This window comes from Gobius niger, assembly GCF_951799975.1.
Source record: "Gobius niger genome assembly, chromosome: 6".
NCBI classification, from domain to species: domain Eukaryota; kingdom Metazoa; phylum Chordata; class Actinopteri; order Gobiiformes; family Gobiidae; genus Gobius; species Gobius niger.
In genome coordinates, this window is record NC_136857.1 from 12,916,408 (window position 1) to 12,941,958 (window position 25,551).

At 39.3% G+C, this 25,551-nt stretch overlaps 4 protein-coding genes across 4 annotated transcripts; 1 reads left to right on the top strand and 3 right to left on the bottom strand.

Annotated features, from left to right (window-relative positions):
• Positions 1-5,187: 5,187 nt before the first annotated feature.
• On the bottom strand, positions 5,188-11,236 carry lad1 (ladinin; the record flags this gene model as incomplete). The annotated part of the gene is made up of 14 exons (XM_079559105.1): positions 5,188-5,321; positions 5,410-5,510; positions 5,746-5,835; positions 6,605-6,724; positions 6,808-6,874; positions 6,982-7,025; positions 7,105-7,147; positions 7,222-7,265; positions 7,380-7,463; positions 7,677-7,830; positions 8,430-8,503; positions 9,305-9,593; positions 10,642-10,818; positions 11,199-11,236. The coding sequence occupies 13 exons, from the start codon at positions 11,234-11,236 to the stop codon at positions 5,436-5,438; spliced, it is 1,299 nt and encodes a 432-aa protein (XP_079415231.1). The 3' UTR covers positions 5,188-5,321; positions 5,410-5,435.
• Positions 11,237-12,589: 1,353 nt separating this feature from the next.
• On the bottom strand, positions 12,590-14,452 carry tnni1a (troponin I type 1a (skeletal, slow)). Its single transcript, XM_079559122.1, has 5 exons — positions 14,412-14,452; positions 14,151-14,282; positions 13,721-13,810; positions 13,469-13,645; positions 12,590-12,790 (listed from the first exon to the last, which is right to left on the bottom strand). The coding sequence occupies exons 1-5, from the start codon at positions 14,418-14,420 to the stop codon at positions 12,686-12,688; spliced, it is 513 nt and encodes a 170-aa protein (XP_079415248.1). The 5' UTR covers positions 14,421-14,452; the 3' UTR covers positions 12,590-12,685.
• Positions 14,453-18,277: 3,825 nt separating this feature from the next.
• Positions 18,278-20,165, top strand: phlda3 (pleckstrin homology-like domain, family A, member 3). Its single transcript, XM_079557923.1, has 2 exons — positions 18,278-18,985; positions 19,737-20,165. Exon 1 carries the CDS (start codon positions 18,516-18,518, stop codon positions 18,975-18,977), a length of 462 nt encoding a protein of 153 aa, XP_079414049.1. The 5' UTR covers positions 18,278-18,515; the 3' UTR covers positions 18,978-18,985; positions 19,737-20,165.
• Positions 20,166-20,800: 635 nt separating this feature from the next.
• On the bottom strand, positions 20,801-24,455 carry csrp1a (cysteine and glycine-rich protein 1a). The gene is made up of 6 exons (XM_079559088.1): positions 24,249-24,455; positions 22,961-23,070; positions 22,453-22,621; positions 22,241-22,370; positions 22,050-22,146; positions 20,801-21,105 (listed from the first exon to the last, which is right to left on the bottom strand). The coding sequence occupies exons 2-6, from the start codon at positions 23,067-23,069 to the stop codon at positions 21,029-21,031; spliced, it is 582 nt and encodes a 193-aa protein (XP_079415214.1). The 5' UTR covers position 23,070; positions 24,249-24,455; the 3' UTR covers positions 20,801-21,028.
• Between the last annotated feature and the right edge of the window lie 1,096 nt (positions 24,456-25,551).

The following is a 25,551-nucleotide window of genomic DNA, read 5'->3' on the forward strand; positions in this document are numbered from 1 at the left end:
AACGAAGTCTTCAACAATCATTTACTTCAAAAAGATTCCTCATAAGAACCTCATCATTAGGTATAAAAGCTAAAACAGGTATTTGCAGGCCTGGGGACAGGGAGGATTCTAAACATGAGTGACTGTGTGTGGAGTGACTAAGCCAGAGGCAGAAGAGGAAAATGTTATCTCCAGACGGCCTCATACCAAAGTAAAGTGTGGCGCAGGCAACAGAATTTCCATCCACACCTGACTGACACGGAGGAGGGGTAAACGCCAATCACCAGGTTTGGACTGTTGGAATTTAAACTCAGACATGTATGCAGGTTGGGCTCACGCTCTATTTGTTGCTGTCAAAGTCTTGGATGGAACGCTGTATACCGATCTTATGGCGAAAAGGCCTCTCAACTCACAGCGATCATGCCCATGTGTCTCAGGAGTCCATTAACCTCTTAACCACCACCTGAACCAAGCACATTTTCTCCGGTTTGGCTTTGCCCAAATCTGAAAGCTTCCAGGAAAAAATGACTGGAAATAAAAATGAGACGAAAACGAGGATGGAAATGCAAGTACAGAGCAACAAAACAAGTGACAAAAGTCACAAAACACAACAAAAAAGCAATGAAAAAACTATTGGAAAAGTGCCAAAAAAGCAATGGGAAAAAAACATTGAAAAAGTGACAAAAAGCAATGAAAAAAACATTGAAAAAGTGACAAAAAGCAACGAAAAAAACATTGAAAAAGTGACAATAAAAGCCTAAAAAAAAGAGTCACAGAAAAGTCACAGAAAAGTCACAGAAAAGCGACGAAAAAGTGACAAAAAAAAAAAAAGGAACAGAAAATGGACAAAAATGTGTGACAAAAACACAACAAAAGGCGATGAAAAAAAAAAAAATCAAAAAAGTGAAAATGCAAGGAAAAAGATTTGTCACGATGAGTTTTGTGGGTCTAGGCTGTAACCTTTTATATTTGTGTAAAGCCAAACTGGAGAAAATGTGTGGCAGTGAAGGCGGAGGTTAAGAGGTTAAAAAGGGAGTTGTGTGTACAGTATATATACATGTATTTGCATTGATCATATTGCACAAATGTAATATATATTGTAACAAAATAATCAAATGTAAAGAAAAAAGTTATCAATAGGGACATTAGAATTAGTTTATGTCTCATTTGGTAATACATGAGCTATGTGATAGCTAAAAGGTTAATTCTACCACACAATTTGAGCTTGTCCTACACCACACATCCACATAAATCTATGGACTGTTGTGACGTCATGCTCTCACCGTTCTCCTCATTGGCCTCTCCCTCCTCTTCTTCAGCAGCGCCTGCTTCTTCCTCCTGATGGCCTTCTGTGAACCACATCAAAGTAACACGTTAGTGACAGTTATCACAAACACAGGGCGAGATTGTGACTCACCAGCATACGGTAAGTTAGCAGTCACAGGGAACTTTTACTCACTGAATCATTCCCTGATCCCTCACTCCTTTGGGTTTGACTTTATTTTTCTAAATTTGAGTTACTGATCATGATCTGAGACATTTTTCTCACACCATGGTAATGTTTTTGATGAGCAGCTTCAGTTGACTTTGGTTTGAATAAGCTCCTTCATTATGTTAGATACACTATTTTTGACAGAAATAACCAAGAAAAAACTCAAATAATTATTTTGTTGGGGATTCACTTTTTAAAACTAAGTGAGAAAAGTGTTTCACCTTATGACACATGACAGTTTATTTCCTATATGAATTAGTCCAGTAATTACAGAGATAATAACCACAAAAAAGTCAAAGCATCTGCATTTGTAACAGTTTAACAGGTTAACACTATTCTTAACTTGCTTCTGTTAACTACGAGACATGACACAGTTCTAGTTTTTAGATGAAAACATGACCTTAATTTGGTTTTAAGCCAAAACGTGGGACGAGACATCACACATGTTCACAGTATAATGAGCTGCCAGTGAAGCATGTTTGCTTGCTACACAGACAGGCAGCATGACAGCTTGACGTATGGGGGCAAAAAGATTTTAACACACTGTTTGTTTCCTCTAACGTGAGGCTTTTGTGTAGGGTGCGCTCGTTTTGGAAAAAGAGACACTACAACTTTGACTGAACTTGGGTTGCCTGAAGCTGAATAAGTGGACACAGGCACAGGTTTCAAAGTGAACAAGCCTTTCCTCATTTCAAAAGCCAAGAAAGCTATAAATGCTGATTTAGAAACAAAGCCCCAAACTGTTTCAGGTTTTTTGAATCTAGCAACCCTAATGATGAGGCTCATTCTGCTTTCTGATTGTAACAACAACAAAAAACAACGTACAAATGTAAATAACTTTTATATAATGTTAAATGTTTGGGTATTTGTGAATGAATCAACATTACAATGATCATCAGTGAAACAATTAGGCCTGATTCATGTTGACCTCATATCTGGGGACACCAAAGTCATGAGAGGTTTATTTATTCTTGAATATAATTTTGCTGAGTTTGTTTCCAGCTAGATTTTTCTGTTTTGGATGTAGCCACTGCCACTGTGTGGGTTTACTAACAGCATTACGCCACACATCTATTACTGAGAATGATTGCTATTAAATCCTTAAATAAACTGCCAGGGTGACGTGCAGAGGTATTGGCAAATTTTGTTGAGTCAGGATTTTGCCTGTAACCTGATCTTCGGCTAACAAAACTCCCAGGTCTGCAGGAAACAATTCCTAATAATTCTTGTGTTATTGATTATCACATGAAAGTAAAGAGCAATCATTCTCACAGACTTTTGTATTTGTTTTTCGTCTAGGCTGGCGTTAATAAAAGCTTAATTTGCATCTGTCAAAGTGTACTTATGGAGGGAGACAAGTTTAACCTTGTAACCCCCGCCTTAACAAAGTGCATTTTCTCCAGTTCAGCTTTAGCCAAATCTAAAAGCTTTACACGAGCCTAGCTAAGACCTACAAAACTCATTTAAACAGATCTTTTTTCCTTGCGTTTTTGTCACATTGTAGTTACTTTTTTGACATTTCTTTTCATTTCTTTTTTTTTGTCACTGTTGCCACTTTTCTGTTGCTCTTTTGTGGCCTTTTTAGTCACTTTTTCGCCACATTTTTTTCCCGATTGTGTCACTAGCTGTATTAAGAAGCTTTAAGATTTGGGTCAAACCAACAGAAAATGTGCTCAGTTCATGGTGGAAAAGTTACTGTCGGAAAAAAAAATCTATAATCTGTCGAAAAAACCTGTAAAACTCTGCTTCAGTTCGGCTTGCCGTAAGCAGTCTCTCCCAAGCTGTCCTACCTTCCTCTTCCTGGTGCTCCTCCTCCTCCTCTACCTCCTGATCCTCTGTTGACAAAACACAAGGAAGACTGAGCCAAGACTGAGACACACAGTCTTATTGGTAAGTCTGACAACGGCAAACAGCAAAGCTATAAATTTTGCGTACAGATGTTGGTAACTGCATACACTGCATTCAAAGAGAATATTTTATCACACTTGGAATCTCCTGTTATTGGAGTGTGAAGTCACTTTCCAAGCATTTACTACATCATCCATGCCCAGGTTGAGTATGTTAGAAAATTCATTTTAAATTGTCCTTAACTAAGCTCTTAATTTTTTTGTTTTTTGTTGCTTTGCTCATGTTTCATTTCAGTGCATTTTGAATAGTTGGTCTTTTTGTTACTGTTGACCCCTACCTTCAGCTGCCTCTTCTTCATCACAGTCAGATGCAGCCAAGAAAACAAAACATTATTTCAGTCGTGTTGAATCAAACAGGGAAAAGTGTTGTAACACAAGACTAGTTTACACTTTCGTTCTCAGAGGTTATAGAAACATGATATGTGATCTACCGGTTATTCCTTACAGCGCAGACAGCATATTGTGCTGTGGATTTACAGGCTCAGAAGCTTACGACTTGAATAGTACTTAATTAATTTCCATCAAAGCCATGAGAACTGCTTATGTAATCCAGAATAAACAGTAAACCGAGTTTGTACTTGACATTTTTTAACAGCCTCCAATGGTCTCTCAGAGATTTAATCTTGGTGTATGTCAGTTTGAAGAGTGCATGTCTCACCTTCCACCTCCCTGTAAAAAAAAAAAAAAAAAAGCAAACATGCATACATTACTTTTCCATTCTGTGATAAACCAACAAACCAGCCTGTCACAGTGATAAAAGTCTGTGCCAACTTGTAACCACGGTGCTGTATTCAGCACTTCACTTTAACCTGAGCCAAATGCAGGTACATTTCTATCTTGGAGACTGGTTTTCTCTCACAAGCTCTTGAGTTTAGTGCTTATTATTATACCTAGATCTGAACATTAAAGCAGAACTAAGTAACTCATGCCCCTAGAGGCCATAAGCGCCACTGAAGAGTTGCATTGGTAACAGTAACGCTAAAGGCTCCTAACAAGTATGGGTCAAATGCACTTGGCAAATTTCCTACAGGGACAACAAGCTACAATCACTCAACTGATTCACTTGTGGTTCAGAAAAATGGCAAGCTACATTTGGAAAAGGTTAGTCATAATTACAGGTTACAAGATTGGAAAAAAACGGTGTATTGTAACGACAGTGATAGAAACGGCAGGGACTCACTCTTCCTCGTACTCCTCCACCACTTCCTCGGTGTCTGACATGGTTCTGGGCTGTTCTTTGGCCAAACAAAAGAAACACATTTGTTAACTGATGTTACAGAGGCAGGGGCATAAAGAGCTACTTTGAAATAAGTAACATTTAAGACATTTCAGGAACACTTACCAGAAAGCAGAAGAATAAAGCTGGATCTTGAAGCAGTCAACAGTCCTCACTGGAGTCCTTGGGAGTATGAAGGGGGCTTTGTGGTGGGACACAATCCTTTTGCCCACTTGTTGTGGTATAAATAACTTAACAGATAATTTGTACTCTTTATCAGGATGCCCTAATAAGGAGGCATTGGTAAACCACGGCTTGATAAGACTCTGACACTACACAGGCAGTCACTCACAACACACTGAGATAAGTCAGGCGAAAATAGATTCAAAATACCAGCAAATGAGGTGTTATAAAACATTTATTCTTTAAACAGGAAGCTTTTCGTCAACACAAGCATTGACACTTAAGCAGGATTTGGAAAAAAAGACTTGCTTTATGATATTATATATTTGAATCACATTATAACCTTCACCGGTTTAAAGTGCTTGAATTGCATAGCATAGTCACACAGCTTGACACACACACACACCTCTCTGGTCAACTTTTGCTTTTCATGTCATTGTGTGTCTTTTCGTTCAGAGTGCACATGAAGTAAAATATAAAAGCTCAAAGCAACAATCAGTCCGTCTCTTTTCGCCTCCTCCAGGGTTAAAAACTCGTCAATGATCTACAAGAATGGATCAAATGAATGGTTTACTGCAGATAATATTACAATGAGGATGGCAATGTGCTGCAGTGCGTAAAGACAATCATACCAGTCAGATCAAATCTTCCCAGAGCTTCATTTAGTGCCAGAGTCTTCTGCTTTCTTCTCAAAAAGGCTTTTCTTGCTGGTGATGTCCACATGTCTCAAATCCTACATGTTTTGTCAGAAAGAAATGATCTGATAAGACACAATTATTGGAAACCAGTTTACTAGAATCGCCTCTAAGTCTATTATAACAAGAGCACTAATGCCATCTAGTGAGCACTAAATGCTATTGAATTCTATATGTTTTTTTTAATAGTCTTCACCTCAAACCATGGACAAAAAATGCATGCAACCTACACTAAAAATACATTAAATCTCTTTCATTGCCACCTTTACTGACCGAGGGGCTGTGCGATGGTCCAGTTTGGTTCATCTTGTTCATCCACTTGTTGATCCGCTCAGACATCCCAGTTTTGACGTTTTTTGAATCCTAAAAACACAAACGAAATGAAAAAGCCAAATAATGAATTTCTGATTGATAATAAGTGCAAGCGTGTCCCTTTTAGCAACTTGGTATTGTCTAAAACTATGGTTAGTTGATTCTCTTGACGTTTCGCCAACTGATTGAAAATAAACAAAACAAGACTAAAAAGAGCAATATTTAAAGGGACTAGATGCAAGTTAGTCATTTTATACTCACTACTGCCACCTCAGGTCTTATGAGTAACTGCAGCTTCTATATAAAGCTTGTGCATGCTCGGCACTTCAGACCGAATTAACACCCTTTTGAGTGACAGTGCAGGATTTTAGAGGCAGTTGCGTGAATAGGTCTGAGCTCATTCTACACATTGGGACAGTAGGGGGAGGAAAATACTTAGTTTTTACATTTTTACATTTTTAAACTCTGTATAGTCCCTTTAAAGGGAAGGGACTATAGGGAGTTTAAAAATGTTAAAATTAAGTATTGTCCTCCCCCTACATGTTCCAGCCATGTCCTAATGTGTAGAATGAGCCCAGACCTGTTCACCACAACTGCCTCTAAAATCCTGCACTGTCACTTAAAAAAGGTGTCACTTCGGTCCGTCATGCACGAGCTTAATATAGAAGGTGCAGTTACACATATGACCTGAGGTGGCAGCATTGAGTACAAAATGGCCAACTTGCATCCAGCCCCCTTAAGCTTCCAAAAACACATCGCAAATCTAATCACAATCGTAATATTTGTCAGGAAAAATGGATAACTGTGGTTGTCATGGTACCTGTTTGCTGCTGGGACTCTGATCCTGCTGCTGCTCAAAGAGGCCTCTCTTCCGGGACACTTCCTCCATCAGAGACAGCGTCCTCTGGGCCACGTCCGGAGAGCGCACCATCTCCGACCTCTGCACGGCCATAGACACACGGGAGCTACTGTTAATGTGTGCGGTGAGTGCTGATGCTCTACAGTCAGTCCCTCAGTACAAACCTGTGCCGCTTGGGCCAGTCTCTCCATCTTCTCTTGAATGGACCTGGAGGAAAGCCTTTGCCTGGAGCTGAGAAAACAAAAGTAAGAGACATAGCAAAAGAAATCCAAATTCTTTGTGTTTCAACAACTTATGCTACTGCTTTTGAATAAATATTACACAATTTTACAACTCACTTTCTTTGGAATGACGACACTGTTTCTTCCTCCGGGTTTTGGTCCTACAACAACAACATTTTGGATCAAAAAACACTGGCGTTTTTAAACATTTCTTACTTATAATAATTATTTTAGTCTTACTGCGTTCCTTTCAAACATCTTGGTAGCAATCCTGACACTCGCGCTACAACAACAACAACAACAAAAGGTTAGCTCTTGTATGAATGTGGAATAAACAACATCAAGTTTAGTGTTAACCTCCTTTGAAGCGGCGAAGTCTCCTCCTCTTTCTTTTTCATCAACTAAATGTATCAAAGACAAAACTCTATGTTAAAGCTATTTCTAGGTATATGTCATACACAGTCATTACAGTCAAATGATATAGAATATGTGTGTTTAGTGTGATTAGTTTTTACCCTGAAAGAGACAGTCCTGGAGCTCTGTCTGATAAATGCAGGTTTAGATGTCGGTTCGAACTTAGATGAGCCATTAACAGTGGTCTAGGGTGAAGACAATAAGTTAGTATTTATCAACTACGCAGAGCTGCAGGTCAAGCTCTAAACACAAGAGGGAACCATAGAACCATAGATTGGAATATAGTGGACACAGGTTATCAAAAGTAATTCAAAAGGAGAAGCTAGATTTATCTCAACACCAATAGCTACCCTTAACTGGGTCTAAGTCTAAATGAAATGAATGATAAGGGCCTGTACCTCATAAGTGTGTCCGTTCTGAACTGGGCTTATGGTGGTTCTTGATGAGGACCAGTTTTCTCGTGGGGAGAGCGGAGCTGCTGGTGAGTGAGGGCTCAGGGGAGTCGTAGGACCACTTGTAGATGGACTTTTATCGAGTGAAATGGACACTGAGCTGTACAGCAAAAGACAAAAAAACAAAACAAAAAACTGTCCCATGAGGTAAGAAAAGTATAGGAATAATAAAAGATACATCAACACTGTCTGGACTAGCAGGTAGGAATAAGGACTAGATTATAGGGCATACTAGTGCTCCAACAAGTTTGTTATAATGATGTGTTTTATTAATGTTTTTTTTCCCTTTTCCTCTTTTACAAGAATGAGCATGAGTAGTAAAAACTAGAGTATGCCGGATGGGTAGCTAAAATATTTTGTCAAAAAGTGTAACTTTACTTTGAAATAATGAGTAACTGAGAAACAAAACATTAAATTATGAAAATATACAAAAGGAAATGCCAGAAAAAATAAACTACATATATTTTATGTGTCAACATGATTATAATATTCTCAAATAAAAAGTACATGTACTTGAGTAATGAATGTGTACATGTACATTGAATAAATAAATGATTGTCACAGCATCTATTGAAGCCAAACTCCTACGGAAACGTGGTGTGTCTGTCTTTTGTTATGAATTGTGCTTATCTGTATTATGTTTGATTTGCAGTAATCCCTCCTAATACGTCAGCCATACAAAATTAAGACCATATTAACCTGACAAACTTGCGGGTCTGGTTTGTTGATGCTGCGGGATCACGGTCTTTGGACGATGACTCTCTGTTTTCAAACTGACAAAGAAGGAAACGGAAAAGACTCAATATGAGAATACAGGCTTTTGTACAGGGCCACTCCTTGTGTTGCATAACACTATATACTTCTGTCCTCATTTGGAAGCACACTGTAGGCGCAGGTGTGCAATAAAAAGATTAAGCTCAAAGCGTTGAATAGTTCCTCTTATCAAGCTTTAGTGTTCATTTGCATGGTCACTTTATTTGAAGTAAATTACACAACGCAAACGGCAATGCAAAGGTTCTACATTTTACTATTTGCATTCAGAATCATTACAGTTTTGTGCCCATTTTAGTTAAGTCTACCAATAGGGTTTTTGGAGGAATTATCTGTGCATACTTAAATCAGAAGGTGGAAAGTAACTTGAAAAGTAATTGACTTCCCACCTCTGAATACAGCAACATTACATAAATGTCATTTTCTTTTCACATCCATAATGGTATGGATTCTGGGCACGCAGACAATTCTAATAGGAAGTGAAACGTTTTGGCATATCAAAATTGTTGATATGCCAACAATTTTTTGACAATGATTAACATGACTCTGTGTGGGGTAAAAGACACCTCCCATTGCACTGTGCGGTTTATGTTTTCCAATCAACATCTAGTTCTCAGAATACATTATTAATACGTCTATGCAGCATTTGATAGAAGATTGGAATGAAATAAATGCATTTCAGAGTTTGTGAAGGTGTAAAATACAGGGGTTAGCAGGTTTTACACATGAGACCCAATGCAGACAGATCTAGTTGCTGATTAAGGAGGGTCTTATTATGATTTGGTGTGATCTGAAGCATTTACCTGTCTGCCTTTGCTGCTGGAGCTTGTCTCACTGCTGGTGCTGCTTCTCGGGCTGCAGGTCACTCTCGATGTGGCCTGCTCTGGTTTAGACAAGGTGACTGTAGATTGAGATGCTTTTGCTGCGCCGTCATCTCCCTCCAAGTCCCCCAGAAGCTCCACTCTCGGCTCTGCACCATCATCATCATCCACGGCCTCCTTCTGCCTCCTCAGCGTCTCCACATGTCGGATCCTTCGGTTCTCGTCTCGAGACCGAAGCATCTCCACAAAGTCCAGCTGCATCTGCTCCACACTGTGACCACATGTATGCACAGATCAGACAAAAGATGATGTGGCACAGCGGAACCTATTTACTTGAATTATTTCCTCATAAAAGCATTTGATACAGGTATTAAGGCTTGTCAGAGTGGTATGATCAAAGTAAGCATTGGCTGATTCAGAGAGTAGTTTGTCGGAGTAAAGAGAGTTTGTTTGGAGGCAACACCGCAAACATTAATATTTGTACATTGTACGGTATTTAAAACACGTCCAAGGGCCTTAACGTTTGAGAACTGAGTACAATAATCAGATGCATTTCAGAACATAAGGTCTAAACTGCGGGGTTATAGTATTACACATAACTCGGCCCAATGGAGCCATCCTCATTGTGACCATTTAAGTGATATTTTATCTTTAGTGCAATGACTCTGACAGGGGTTAAAAGTAATAGTGAGGTTGTTCTTGATCAGGGACAGTGCATGATGGATGTGCCGTAAAAGGCCTTCCAGTGCATGGTCAGATTCAGTTACTGCGCCAAAGTAAACCATGTCTTTGAAGACTCTATTTCATCTCAGGTCAACACTTTTCCACACTTTCCAGAATGGTGTCAAGTTTTGGCTCTATTTGAAATTCATACACTTGACACACTCCCGCGGGGGGAAAGTGTCCATATCATAACGTCCCGGTATGTTCATGTAACCGTATCGCAAAAATGTGCACCTTAATATAAAAGGAGTCAGCTGGTCCCGAAGAACCAAGAAGATGAGGAGCAATTAAGGCAAAAGGGAAAAGTCCTCATCAAAGGTGAGACAAGTGAATAAGAACAAATCTATTCATTCATTAAAGGGTAATGAAAACGAGACCCCAGGAAGAACTAAAGTGGATCCTATGTAATAGATATAAAACAAAACGAACATGGTTCCTGTTCGTGTCATGTTTATCACTCAACACTTATCACTGTTTGGCGCTGTGTACGCCCTGTGTGTGCCCAATGCATAAAGTGTATTTGTCCTCTTTTTGAATAGCACACATTGCCAAATAATATGTTTGGTGGTTGTGTAAGAGAGCGTAAGGGGTCAGACCTGCTGAGACCTTGGTCACTCGTGACTGTCGCGCGGCTGTCCCCTGTCTCTCCATGCGCGGGATGCTCTGGATCAAAGACGTTGTCAGGATCAGCGGTGGAGCTGGAGCCCCTGACCCTCCTTCTCCGCTCCCTCTCCACCTCCTCCTCATCCTCCATTGTCCAGCGTAGAGCCAGACTGAGCAGATGGAAAACAGGGGTTAATGTAACTGTAAGAATTAGGCAAATACGCACCTTGAAATGAGGTAATGTTTAATTTTTGCACACCTGTCATTATGATGCAGTATACTCAGATTATGGTCATAACGGTGATACCAAACCTGCTCTACTAGTTTAACTACAGCTTATTTTCAAGTCTTTTCAAGTCTTTATGGGCTATTGCAAAAAGTAATAACAAGGTAACAGAGTCAATATAACCCAGCTTCACAACAACAACACCAACAACAACAAAGCATACCAGAGCTTACAAAGCTTCATAGTCAAACTGATCCTGTTGGTCCAAACGTTAGCGGATACAAGCAAGTTACCTCTGTAAATCTCTGAACAAATAAAGCTTACTTGGACAAGGCAGACCAATTTCTCCGACTGATGGACATTTTTGAAATTGTACACCGCTGCAGCAGCCTGGAAGGTAGAAACCAGTTGCAGGAAAAAAGCCCAAAGACCAAACAGAAAGTCGAGTGGCACTTTGAAGGCGGCAGTAAAATGACTGGTGCACCTTTACCCCAGCGTTTACCGCTGAGTCACGTGACCGCAGAGTCCAGGTAAGCGCCTCACCTGCGCGCACCAACAAGGGAACTCAGATTATACAGTGAAACATGTACGCCCCTATGTGTGTGTGTATGGGGAAGATTTACATGCTAGCCAGCTTTGCTAATGAAACAGTAACATGGCTGCTTTACCAGGACTAAAAGGTCATTTATCAAAAAGTATAACCTTTTTTTGTTTTGCATGTACACAATTGGCTCACAGTTAGGGTTTAGTAGGATACTGCAGTTTTTACTTTGGACACACTAAAAAAAAAATATATATATATATAATAAAGTTGATCTCTTGACTATAAACCTGAATTTTATTGAACTTCAAATTAGTCTGATAGAAGTGTCCACGTGAGATTTTATTTAGCAGTGATGTAACAATAAAAGTCTTGATGGTTGAGTCGAAATAGGAACATGGAAGTGGAAACAACACTGTTCATTTAATGCTTTCTCTCTGTACAGTTGGATTCTGGTGTAAGAGAGAGGACTACGCCCTTCACCTGCAGTCAGCTGTATCTACTGGACTCTGACCCCTCTACATTACATCTGAGATCACACGTTATTTTCACCATTAATTCACAGTGAGACAAAGGACAAAGAGGATGACGACTACCTTCATTTGGATTCAATGATAAGCGAAAGCGCCATTTTATGATCATGCAAAACAATTTTACAGCCAGACACTGACTTCAGTGGAACAATATCTTTTGATCTGTGATACTTAAATACAGACAGTTCCAAGTGTGGGATGTGTGGGATGAACAGGGTGTAATGCAGTATAATGATATCATTTTACATTTATTGGCTAATTATTAACCTGGCACTGTGCTAAATTATTATTGTCTTTTATGTGGCTTTATCTCCCAAAAATGTCCCATCTCTCCCTTAATCCCATTTTACATTTGACTGCATTCACGTTTTTGCCCATACAAGGAAAAAGGTCAATAAAAATATGTAGCACAACTGATGCCATTTCAATAATGCAACTCCATATCCAAAAGAACTATTCAAATGTTTTACCCCACACAAGTTTATTATTGCAAAATTTCAAGACAACACGTAAAAGCAAATACCACGACTTAATTTTAATACAATCTTAGCTGCAATTTGTGTTTAAAGCTGCCATACTGGACAAACATTAAGTCTAATACACAAGTCAGTTTTTTAATATAATAAAATCAATTGCTATATTGCTTTTATAATCATTACACATGGAGAAAGATGGCATCTTGATACTGTAGTAAACTAATATGTTATTGTTTGTGACACAATTATATGTTAGCGGCTTCACTGCACAGTCCCTTTCGCAGCATCAAACATCTTCTTCCTGCCCTCCATCCCAGACATGGCCTCCACATTCTTCCTCCAGTCACTGTCCTCCACGGGCCTCTTCTGCTCCAAAAGCACAGCACAGAGAGTGTGTTAGATTTATTCACATAGTCTAAAACACTGATCTATTACCCGGTGTGTATTGTACTAATGAGGTACTCTTCCAATTTTGTGCTGTCACGGACACTGTCCAGTGAAGCAACCAGGACGAGGACTAAAAAGCTTCATACAAAGAGATCTTTGTCCAGTGTCCGCACACAGAGGCCACACTGTAGCCCAGTGTGTATCTTTAACACACCTTTCTCAAACTCATAAACACTTTCAGGTGCCCAGTGCATAACACGCCTGGACCCACTTCAAATTCAAATAGAGCTGCACAATTTTGGAAAAAAGTTCTATTTAAATTATATTTGTGATTTATCTTACAAAATCAAGATTCAGTTCACAGCGCATATTTTATCTTATGTCCAGGAACATTAAAAGACTGAATCGCTAGTGATTGCAATTTATTCTGCAGCCCTAATTCCAATGCGCGCTGGTGTATAAATGTATTATGCTTGATTATATCATACATGATTAGTCTGAAAGTTTAGTACATGTGTTGTGCATCTGTCCCGGGGCAGAGGTTGGTGAATCATTTAAGATAGTCTCTACAAAGGCACTAAATAAAAAGGCATAAGTTCTATCATTATTACACATTTCAACATGGTCGTAACAAGGTCTGCTCTTGCTACTACTGACCTTTTCTGTGTCCTCCTTCTTGACAGACTTGAGGTTGGCTCGGAGGTCCATGGACACTTTATGTTTGGAGCCAAGCAGAGAGCGGAGGATGGCGTCAGCTGACACGCGGACACGTCTCAGGCTTGGCCGCTTGAATTTCCCCCTCAGATCCAAAACCTTGATGTTCAGGTCTTTAATCTGTGAGCAGTGAGAGGCATTTACACGATGTGGCTAAAATGCTCTGCAATAGTGCACTGACGACATGTCGCATACCTCGCGTGTGTTAAGCATGACTTTGGCTTCAATGTCATAGCGTTCCTCATCCACCACGTCAATCTTGGAGTGAAGCTCTCTGCACAGATCCTAATGAGTAGAGGGGAAGTACTACCAACGTGAACTAAGTTTTAGAGGAGTTCATTTCAAACCTCTTTTTTGAGCATCACTGGATCTAAACCAGGTCTAAAATAGGATTGAAACAGGAATAAACAAGGGTTAAATTAGAACTACAATAGGATAAAAGCAAAACTCGAGTGCTTCTAAATGAGCGCTAACCCAAAGTAGACAAACATATACATTTATACCACTCTGTTTTGCAAGGAGTTACCTTTCTGAAAATAGCTCTCATCCCTGTCACTACAATGCATGTAAGGACATCTGACAACATGTTTTCACCCGCTTCTTTTATCATTATCATTGGGTCTACCTGCAGTTGAGCCAGACCGAAGCTGCTCGTGTTCAGGGGAGGAGCTCTCTCTGACAGATACTTCTCCTTCTCCTCCTCTTTCACCAGCACCTCCTGCTCCAGCTCCTCTTTGGCTTTGGCCACCATCAAACTCTGCACAGTCACCAAAGTATTTTAGACACTAAGCTAATATGTATAACGAACTTTTTATTACACTCATACTGATATGTATTGTTCAGCATTTCATGCTCCCATGCGGTTCAAAACTCAAATGTGTAATACCTTGAGCATCAGCTTCCGCGATGCTGAGATCTTTGGTTTTCTCTGTGAGAGGACAAACTCACATGTTTTCAGAATGCAAATATTTATTTGAAGATGCTCCAAAAATGCAAATGAGTTTCTTTACCTCTGGCCTATAACAGAAATAAAGAATAGGCTCAAGACATTTGAAGGTGTTTGGGTTACGTACAGTGTCAATATAAAAACACAATGGCTGATCACTTACACATGTTCTGGCATCCTGTCGGTGAGGCGTCTGCAAAGCATAATTTATATTGTTCATTCATTCAAACCTTTATTTAACCAGGAAAAATCTCATTAAGATCAACAAGCTCTTTTACAAGAGTGCCCTGTATACACTTATGATGAAGTCTGCTTTAAACAATTCATTTAGGCCCAAATTAAGATATAGTGCCTGAAAAAAAGACTATGTTTTCATGGATTCTATGTTAAAAGACCATATCTTATAATCTTAAAATAAATATCAAACACTTAGGATAAAACAACTGTTGGCATATCAGCATTTATCCAGACTTAGTATACTCTGGGGTCTGAATGGTTCACGTCTTACCACATGTAAGACGATGGATTGTCTGTTAACTCGTGAACCACCTAGTCACCACCATTGTTTAGTATTATCATCACCTTATTTCACCTCGTGCTCATTTGACCTTTACCACATCATCATGGCAAACTCCCCCTCACATCTATTTCTCTCCTCACTCTTCCTCGCCTCTTTATCTGTTTTAACATATGGTCCCAGTACAATTCAGGCTAATGTCTCACACAAGATCACCGCTCACAACAGGGCTACAAGCGGCTGCCATGGATTAGAAACATTCCTCACTGATAGCCTCCCTCGTCCATCTCTGCAGTTTGCACATCCCCATCTTTTGCGTGGGATTATCTCGGGGGGTGGAATTTAGAGTGGGCTGTCTCCCCAAATAGACGCGAGACATCTGATGGACAGCTGTGTGAAGATGATTGTGCTCTGGGGTACCCTGGGCCTGGACCAGGGATTTATCTCAGCTCTTACAGCGCTAACTCAGATGCTCCGGAGCCTCTGTGCTGTGGCCAACTTGGCAATGGTCAAAAAGCAAAAGTTAACAGGTGAGTTGGAAAGTTCTCGTCAGCCTGGAATTTTAACGCTGGCTCCAGATCTGAACCGTTATATATTACTAATTAGAAGGAAAGTTATTTGTTTTCTGCATCAAAAATACGTTGTAAAAATGTTTTCTCAAAACATGTTTTAAATCTGGTTTAAGAAGCAAAAAATGATTTACATAACAAATGCAATACAGCCATGGAGCTTGCTCTCTTTATGCCTGGATGCAGTCACAAGGTGTGACGAGACATTACTTAAATAAATGAGTCATGTCTAACATCATGTGTAAACTGCCAAATTATTACAAAAACTTTCTATTGGATATTGATTACTTGTTTATCTTTAAAAAAGTACCAGTACTAAAACGAAAAAAAAAAAAAAAACCTCACCTAAAATTATTTGATCCACCAGCAAAGATTTTCAAATATTAAATCCCAATAAGCAACTTACCTGTTCTTGCAGAGCGTTAGGACAGTGTTTTTCTCAGAATGAGCAAAGCAAGATGCCACTGGTGATTTGGGTTCCCCTTTTTAACTGCACCACCCATGAGCCAATCTCTCCATTGTCACTGGGGCTATTGTTAGCATCCCCTTCTCTCCAGCTTCATAATCTCACTCTGTCCAGTTGTTCACCGACATTTATGATAAAGCCACGGGCAAAGAGTCAGAGCCTGGACCTGCATGGTTGGATGGCCATGACAGAGTGGCCAGTGATACGTGATTTTCAGACAATTAGAATGTGCCAAAACAAGCAATAGATGAGAGTCTGACAGTGCAGGTAATGGAAATGCCTCCTACGTGCAATTGATTAATGGAATGACGTGATGTGGCAATGAAGACAGTGTTAATTTTTAAGTTTGGATGATTTCAGTCTCTCCTCTTTATTTTTATTTAGTCTTATTTTAGTCGACTAAAATATCTGGATGGAAAAACTTTTAATTTAGTTTTAGTCCAATTTTAGTCGTTGAAAATATCACTTTGACTAAAATTAAGACTGAATATTTTCATCTACGAAATTAACACTGAATCATATTTAATTTGATTAAGTTAAATGTTTACTTCATCAAATAATAGATCATTTATGTCATGAACATAAACAAGTTGACTTAATTTGCAAAGTGTTGCAAAATGTTGCAGCATTTAAAATGTTTAATATGTTAATAATATATATATATATATATATATATATATATATATATATATATATATATATGTATGTATATATATATATATATATATATATATATATATATATATATATATATATATTGTTGTTATGTTATATATATATATTGTTGTTATGTTAATAATTAATAATAATGTTAAACGTAGTATCATTATCTTTGTGTGATTTCTTTCTCAATTTAGTTTAGGGTTTGTTTTGTCTGAGTAAAATAAGAATTCATGAGTACCTTTATGTATGAAAGAATGAAGAAAGAAGACTTGCATTCAGACGCCCTCTGGTGGCACAACTAAAACATACAGCATTTACAAATTGGTTTTGATCCATTGTTTTCGACATTGAATACAACTATGGATAAAGATTTTTTTATGCAAAATTCGCTGATAATAACATTTTATATTGAACAAGACTATTTTGTTTGTGGCTAATGAAATTCTGCATGTGATTTCAAAGTGGCCACAAGAGGTCACTAAAGTAAAGTAATAGGTTTGCAAAGTTGATATGGTCTGAGTGAGCGACACTTCATATTGTATTTTGAACATCGTTAAAATAAATAAATAAATGCATACACATATATTTATATGAGCTAATAGTTGGCTACTTTTGTCGCAAAGCTTCAAACCAGTTCTACAAATGGCTCTTAGGGTCTAGTAGTTATATTTTACGAATGGACAAATGTAGTGTTATTGTGCCAGTAGAACAAAGACGTCTTTGACCAATTAAACATCATGTGACAAGTGTAACTTTCCATTCTCCGGCACTGCTTTGTTAAAGTGATGTAGCCTATAGGGAGCACTACTTTATCTTTACTGCCCCGTCCACACTGCTAAACCCCCACCTCTGTCTGTCTGTCTGTCTGTCTGTCTGTCTGTCTGTCTGTCTGTCTGTCTGTCTGTCTGTCTGTCTGTCTGTCTGTCTGTCTGTCTGTCTGTCTGTCCTTCTTGCTGTGCTGACTCATGTGGCGTGGCTGTCTCCGGGGCTTTCCACAGTAACAGGAGAAGTGCTCATACAATCGGCCCTTTTATCCCTGACCTGCACTGAGCCTTGTAACCACACACTGACTCCAGATATGCGCTGAACAGCATATGCCAGTCTAAAACAGTAGTGTGTGAATGACCGGTGCTGGGTGTGCAGCTCTGTGTGTGGAGCTATGAGCGTGCGTGGGTGGATGTTTGTGTGTGCATGCCTAAGGCTCATGCTCCTCATTATTTTACGGCAGGTAAAGTTCACACAACAGAAAGCAGGATGTCTTGGTTTAAGTTCTAAATTGAGTGGAGCCCCCACCCCCCCATGTGTGGGCCTTGTGGTTATCAGTTGGTCTGAAAGTAAGCACCGGCCTACAATAAAACTGTCTGGGCACTATTAAATCATGGGTTTCACCGTTATTATTATAGCCTACATTTTATTTTGGTATGGACGTGTGTAAGCACTCGTTTAGAGGTCAAATAAAAGAAAAGAAAGCCATACTAGCCAGACTGTTATAATTATTTGCATTGTTTACTGTGAGTCAAATGTTTTAAAGCCAACAAGGGTTTCCTGTATCAAAACACAGGGTGTTTCCAGCCAAACAGAAGCAACCGTTGTCGCACATCCTCATTCATTCATTGTCTAATAAACAGCTTAGATCTGGTGCCGTCACTGAGAGGCGGGGGCAGAAAGGGGAAAGGTCCTCTAGAGGAGCCGGGCATGTTCTAACATATCCAGGCAGACCAGCCTGTCGACTCCACACTGCGTGTACCACATGAGTATTCAAAACATAGGCAGCAAATAGACCATTTCATCACTGCGATGTGTAGACTAGTTAATGGACCGTGAGATAAATGACTTGTCTACTGGTTTATGCGCCACCCGTCGCCATGTCTTTACCAGCTAAAGTGATGCGCGATGGGATGTTGGAGAAGCGCAGCAGCGGGCTCCTCCAGCTGTGGAAGAAGAAACGCTGTGTCCTGACAGAAGAAGGTCTGCGTCTCCACGACTGCAAAGGCAGCGGAAACGAGCACAATGATGCTCCTTGCGTGGCTTGGGGCTCCAGAGCGAAAGAGCTGCGCTTTGAGCGCATGACCACCGTGGATTGCGTGGAGTACAAACGAGGACTGGTGTATTTCACAGTGGTTATGGCCACTGGTAAAGAGATAGACTTCAGATGTTCACAAGAAGGAACCGCTTGGAACGCAGAGATTGCCCTGGCTTTGGTGCGGTTCAAAAACCTTCAGGCTGTGCAGACGGGGAAGAACAGGCACCTGTCCACAGCACACCTGAGGACCTGGGACCAAGAGCTCTGAAGGACAAAGTGAGTACAACTTACTGGTCTGTGACCATGTAAACAACAAAACGGCTATTGTCATTTTCATAGCTTTTGTCTTCAAGGGGAAAGTGCCTGTGATTACACACACCGTTGTTTGTTGTGCTACTTTTATTTGTTGGTCATATAAAAGCCTCATTTGACTCAATGTAGGTCGTTTGTGCTAAAATAATTCCAGTATTGACTGAATGGAGTGAAATGATAGATATTTGGGAGAAATATGACCCACACAAGTAAAATGTCCACAAGCTGAACCTAATATGTATGCTTTGACTCCTTGATATCATTCATCTACGGTGCAACCTGAACTTTCAAAAAACATCTGCTTGCCTCTCCCTCCTCAGGCAGGCAAGTATTTTTAAACCTACTTCGCTTGTGGATATTTCTAAAAGGATTCGCTCTAAAATAAAATGTACAATGACATTTCAGGGGAAAGGGGAAAAGAGTTCATCCATCCTTATCAGCCAATTACTTTCACATGGCAACAACAGCACTATTTATTGTAGTAAGCCAAATCTCAAATATTCATAACTGAACTATGAGCTCACAGTCCTGGAATCCAGGCCTTCCTTAAGTGACATGCCATGGTCAGGCACTGAAATTAACTTGGAGCCATAGTAACACACTTCAGATGTCGTTGTGTTTGACACCATCTGCAAAATGTGACAGCCATACCATTACGATATACAATTGTATGAGATCATTTATAATTACACTTTGTTGTCTTGTTGTCTTACAGAATGGCCAAAGAAATCCATTAGAAAAAAGAAGACTATTGCCGCTGGACCCTGCATAGTCAAAGTGGATTGAACAACTTTCAGCAGTCTCAGACCCTGAACTTGAAGTGCCTATTTTTGATGTCCCTCTACCAGGAATCTTTAATGTCATGGATTTTTTTTTTTATTACATTGCATGTTGACCTCTCTGGCAGAGACTTTTGAACATTGTATTTCTTAACATGAAGGTTGTGGAGCTGCGAGGATAATCTCCTCTAACTTACATTTATGCACATCTCTCTTTAGAAATTGTATTTGTATTATTTTATTACTGGTCACTTTGTTTCTGCATCTAGTTGAATGGATACATTTGTGATTGACTGAATGGTTATGTTTTAGCACTTTTATGTATGTGTATCTATGTTTTTTAAAACCATGTACAGTATTAAATAGGAAAATAAATAAATAGGCATATTATACAACTGTGCTGTAAGCTTTCCCCCCCTAATTATGTAAAGTTAAATTATTCTGTGGATAAATACTTGTGCTGGCTGTTACACATTCAAGTGTTGAGGCTGCAACTTTGACCTTTTTATTCAACCAAGATCCACCAGATTCTGACTCTATTGTACATGTGACATCCTCCTATAAGACATGCAGACCATGCTCCATCGCCTTTAGTTAAATATTTATTAAATTAGGCTACACGTTTGCTCTTATAACCTGAGGCTCCAGAAAGTATTTAAGGCAGGGTTGGCATGAAAGAATCAAAAGGATGTTATAAAAGGATTGCCTCTACAGGTGCATAACTCTGGTGTGAATTTGTTGGATAGTTTTGAGGGTGGAGTTGTTTGCTGGTGCCCTACTGCACTGCATATGCCCATGTGTCACCGAGATGTTATGACAGGTATGAAGACAATGAGCTTATGTCATTTCTTGAAACTTTTAACAGTTTCTCACATCTCCACTTCCGCGTTCCTCATTAACTACACGAAGGGAAGTTTCACCCACAGATACTTATATAATAATGCCATAATTAAAATGTATCCCATGCAAGTCATGAAGCCAAAATTGGTAAAAGGAAGACTTTAAGTTCAGCGTTTGTTTATTTTGATAACAACATATAGCCTCTTAAGGAGACAAAATATATTTTTGTCTATAATACTGTAGTATCGGCTGTCAATATTATGAAAAATATCAATTCTGTAAAAATATTGTAGTATTTATTTATTATATGAGCCTGCCCTCTTCCGGACAAAATCTGCAGTGCAGGTTTGTTGAAATCCTCTGTCGTCCATCCACTCTCTGCTGCCATCTACTGGGTATACGCCAAAGCCCCGGCTCCTTGGCCATATCCAAAGCCTTTAGGACCGAAGCTTTTGGCATAGCACCCTATGGGAAGACGCCAAACAGGTCAACACACAAATCATTACTGTTGTGGTCTGCAAAAATACACACTAAACACAAGATGCAAGATACATGTGTGATAAATTAGCATTTACGTGTAAGGAATGATATTTACATGGACAGGTAAGCTATGGTGTAACCTAACTACCTTTATCATTAGCATCTATTATGTGATTCAATTCCTTTATGTAATGTAAAATGTACTACTGTTTTCATCTTGTGTGTAGGTCAATTTAGCCTATTTTATAAACTCTAAATAAATTGACTTTTGCGAGCCAGGTGTACGATCCTCTTGCCAGTTCCCAGAGGTGGGTAGAGTAGAGATAAGAGTAACGTTACTTTAAAAAGGCTTTACTCAAGTAGAAGTATAATATAACTTGTTTACTCAAGTAAGAGTAAACAAGTACTGGGAGAAACGTTACTTGAGTACTGTGAGTAACTGAGCATACAAGTTTGATTCATGTTTCAGTACTCACGGGGCACAAGTTACTGCTTTTTACTCAAGTAAAAGTACAGATAGTTCATTTTAATATTACTCAAGTATCAAGTAAAACTGTAAAAACTTGCAAAAGTACAGTTACTTCTAAATGTTACCAAAGTACATGTAACTCTAAGTAGGCTACATACCCACCTCTGCCAGTTCTTAAGCTTTTTCATTCTACGACCTCATTCTCTTTTACAACCTGACAAACTACTTTATTTTCTGAAACAATTATTTTAACAAAAACTGTCCAAACACGGTGAAATTTGACATAGTGTCAACCAAATGTAGACCTCTTTTACCTATGTCTCGGTCAGGGTGAACAAGTGTCAACCTTTCAAAATCAGCATAATCAGCCAATCAGATAGACTTGGTATGTTTTCCACAATAAAATCAGCAATAAATAACACAACATTTTTTGGTGTAAAATAATTCCAGTTTTTGTCACCTTTGCAGTAGATCTCTCCATCTTTGTCCGCTAGTGTGGTGGACTCCAGGCCTTTCCCACATGTAGCACAACGGAAACATCCACTCTTATGCCATGACTAGGAACAAAACACCAAACGTTTCAATGTGCTGCTGTGTGTTTAATGTTGGATAATCCCGTACTGCTTTTTTATTGAGACAGGAATCACTTACACTACCAGCTCCTATGACTTTCTCAGCCGCGTAGACAGCTTTACCGCAGCGAGGGCATTTGTCTGCTCCTCCAAACTTCTGTGCAAATTTAGATGGATTTGTGTTTGTGGTGGCACGATGGGGACCGGGTCTGACAGGAAAAAAAATAAAATAAAAACTATGTTGAAAAGTACTTCAGTCATCCATAATAGTAAATATCTGTGGATACCTACTCTTCATGCGTCATCCCCAGGTGCTCCCCTTTGTCCATGCTGAGAGTGCCTGCTCCCTGGCCGTAACCATAGCCCTTTGGACCATACTTCTTTCCATAGCAGGCCTTGCAGTACACCTCATCCTCATGAACTGCCACAGTGGTGCTGTCCAAACCTTTCCGACAGACCACTGTAAAATAGAAATCACCACAGTATTTCTCATCATGTTATTCATGGTGGAGTGCCTGCCTTTGAACACATTTGTTTTGATTTCCTCCTAACTGTTGCCTTTTATGGAGCAGAAATGAAAATGATGTCATCTGATGTCAACCTCCGTTGGAATGCTTGATAGCAGATAAGCAGTTCGCCCAAATACTTTCAATATTTCAGTTTACAAGAGCAACATGGGAGTGTTTTTGTCAGTATTTTGGTTCACTCAATGGAACGCAACTTCATATTATTATACTGGTATTAAAAGGTTAAAAGTTCGATTCGAACAATGACAGGAAACAGCAACAAGTTTACTCACTGCACAGGAAGCAGGACTTGTGGAAGCTCCGCCCATCACACAACACCTCTTCTGCAAAGTAGACCGTCTTCTGGCAGCGACCACACTTGTTGCCCCCTCCTAATGGCATCCTATGGAAATGTATGCAACACTTGATACACAGTATAAAGTGTGTTTGTTGTGATACCCTGCAGTAAAAAAAAAAAAAAGAGTCTTTTCCTTATTAGGTTACACCCAACCAAGTCAAACTAGATCCAGACCTAGTAATTTAAATTCTGCCAATTCTTTGCGGATTCAGTTAAATGCTATTCACTGTGGAAAAAGGCTCCGTTTAACCAGCCGACAGTTTCTGCTTTTGCAGCTGAGGGGCTCCATTTATGTAATAAAAGTGTCAACATGGAAACAATGTGTCTCTCGTTCTAAAAGTGAGACCAAATTCAATATGAAGTACCTTGGCATGTTGCCTGTTCCTGCATGGCTTTCCCATTTCAATTTCATACATCCTGAAATTCACTTTTCTTTCTCTTCTATTCGAGTTGGCTTTATTAAGATCAGTAATAATAATAATAATTTAAACTCAGCATAACTTCATCATCATTCTGTTTCCTTGATTGGAGAAAACTAAATGGGCTTATGCAAATAAAACAGGTATTTACAGTATGACATGAACGGGCAGCTGCTGAATATCTTTCACTGTCATTTACAAACAGAATAATGTATGTGAAAGGGTTAGGAATCTCAGAGGGTTCAGCATCCTGGGGTTGAAAAAAAAAAAGGACAGCATCTGATGGCTGAAACAAGGTATGAACACATAAAACTACTAAATAACCTTCACAACACAGGAGAAAACACTCAAATACAGTGTTAAAGATATTGAAGGTAGTGCTGTATAAGTTGGGTCCATTTACCATTAGTGAATGATACAAAAACAACTTTTATTCTCATAATGCCATATTTTTGTATCAATAGTTGATAAAACATAAGCAGTAGTTTGTAAAATCTAGTTTGTGATGCATCTAAAATGAGAAATTCTGCAAGTTCAGACACGTGCTGCAAGTCTTCAATGTGAACAGTTGGTTTCAGATCAGTCAGGAAGTGCAGTATATTCATAATAGTCACTTTAAAAGGTTTTCTCAGACAGACCTTTTTTCGGTGTGCTCTGATAAATCAACTTTGTTATCAAGCCACCAAGCATGTGACAGCCGTATGTAAACACTGGAGTTACCTTTGCCTGTAAACATCAAAAGCCTTTACCAAAACTTACCTATCACTCGCACTGCAACTACAAATAGTTCGCAGACATTCTCACCTGAACTATGGAGGTAACGCGCGTCCGTGGCAGGCAGGCTCAAAGTGTGATCCCGGTGAAACCTGGGTGTGTTCACAAAAACAAACAGAAGTTCCTCACTTTTAGCTCCGCTGCTTCTGACTTTGTTTTACTCATCTGCTTTGTCCATGCGGCAGTCGAAGAATGTTGGTATGCGTCTGTCCGAATTGTGGCTGGGCCAGACGTGAAACGGGCGGAGCTTTGGGGTTTTTCTTAAACTTATAGAGGAACAGGGAGTGTGCTGCTGAGAGGCACAGGAGGAGACGTAGACTGGGAAGTGCGCGTAGGCTATGATGGGGTTTTGTTATAGTCATGTAGAGGGTTGTTTACTTATCTTCTTTACTTTATCTAAAGTCTTGACTCTTATAACTGGTGTGATAATGATAATGAACATTAAAATAATGATTTACATTTTGATATTTTGTAATCAGCATTTAGCGTCATCTCTACTCCCCTCATGTGGCTAGTGCAGAAACTGAATGCTTTTCTGAAGGGGAGATACAATAATACTCAACAAAAAATTACACTTTTGTTTTTGCTCTCATTTAAAAACAAAACAAAACAAACAAAAAAACACTTTTTTTATAGACTACAGTATACCCCATTTTTTCCCAAATATTGTTCACAAATCTGTCAAAATCTGTTAGTGAGCACTTCTCCTTCAATCCATCCCACCAGTATGAATATTGCACAGGTGTGCCTTAGGCTGTCTACAATGAAAGGGCTGGTCAGTATTTTGCACTTAAAATAAGAAAAATCATATCATTGCACTTAAATTAGATAATACATTAAATAACAAATATTAATCTACTTGAAATAAAATGCTTTTTGTCCACATAAATTTTAAAGCAGAAGTAACTCATGCCCCTAGAGGCCATAAGCGCCTGTCATAGTGTCATAGCATATCGTTTTTTTTACTCATTAATTGTCCGTGAGAGTAAATACTCCGCTGATAGAAAAGACAAAGGGAGAGAGGGATAATGTACATCCAATTACACAATGGAGATCATTTTTGTCACTAAAACGTGGCTGTACTGCTAAAGTGGTGCTAGCCCGCAGTTAGCTTTGCCCGTTAGCCTGTTAGCTTCTTCTTTGGGATTCTATTAGTGTGTATTGCGCCTCTGACCCGGTGCAGGGACAGTTTCAAGGGTGGTTTTCTGGACAGACACCAAGGGGAGATGAAAGACCCCCCAATCATCCATGTATTACCCCCCGAGGGACTACGAAAAGGAAACAAAACAAGTTACTTCTTCTTTAAGTCAATTGGCAGATTATCATAGTATGC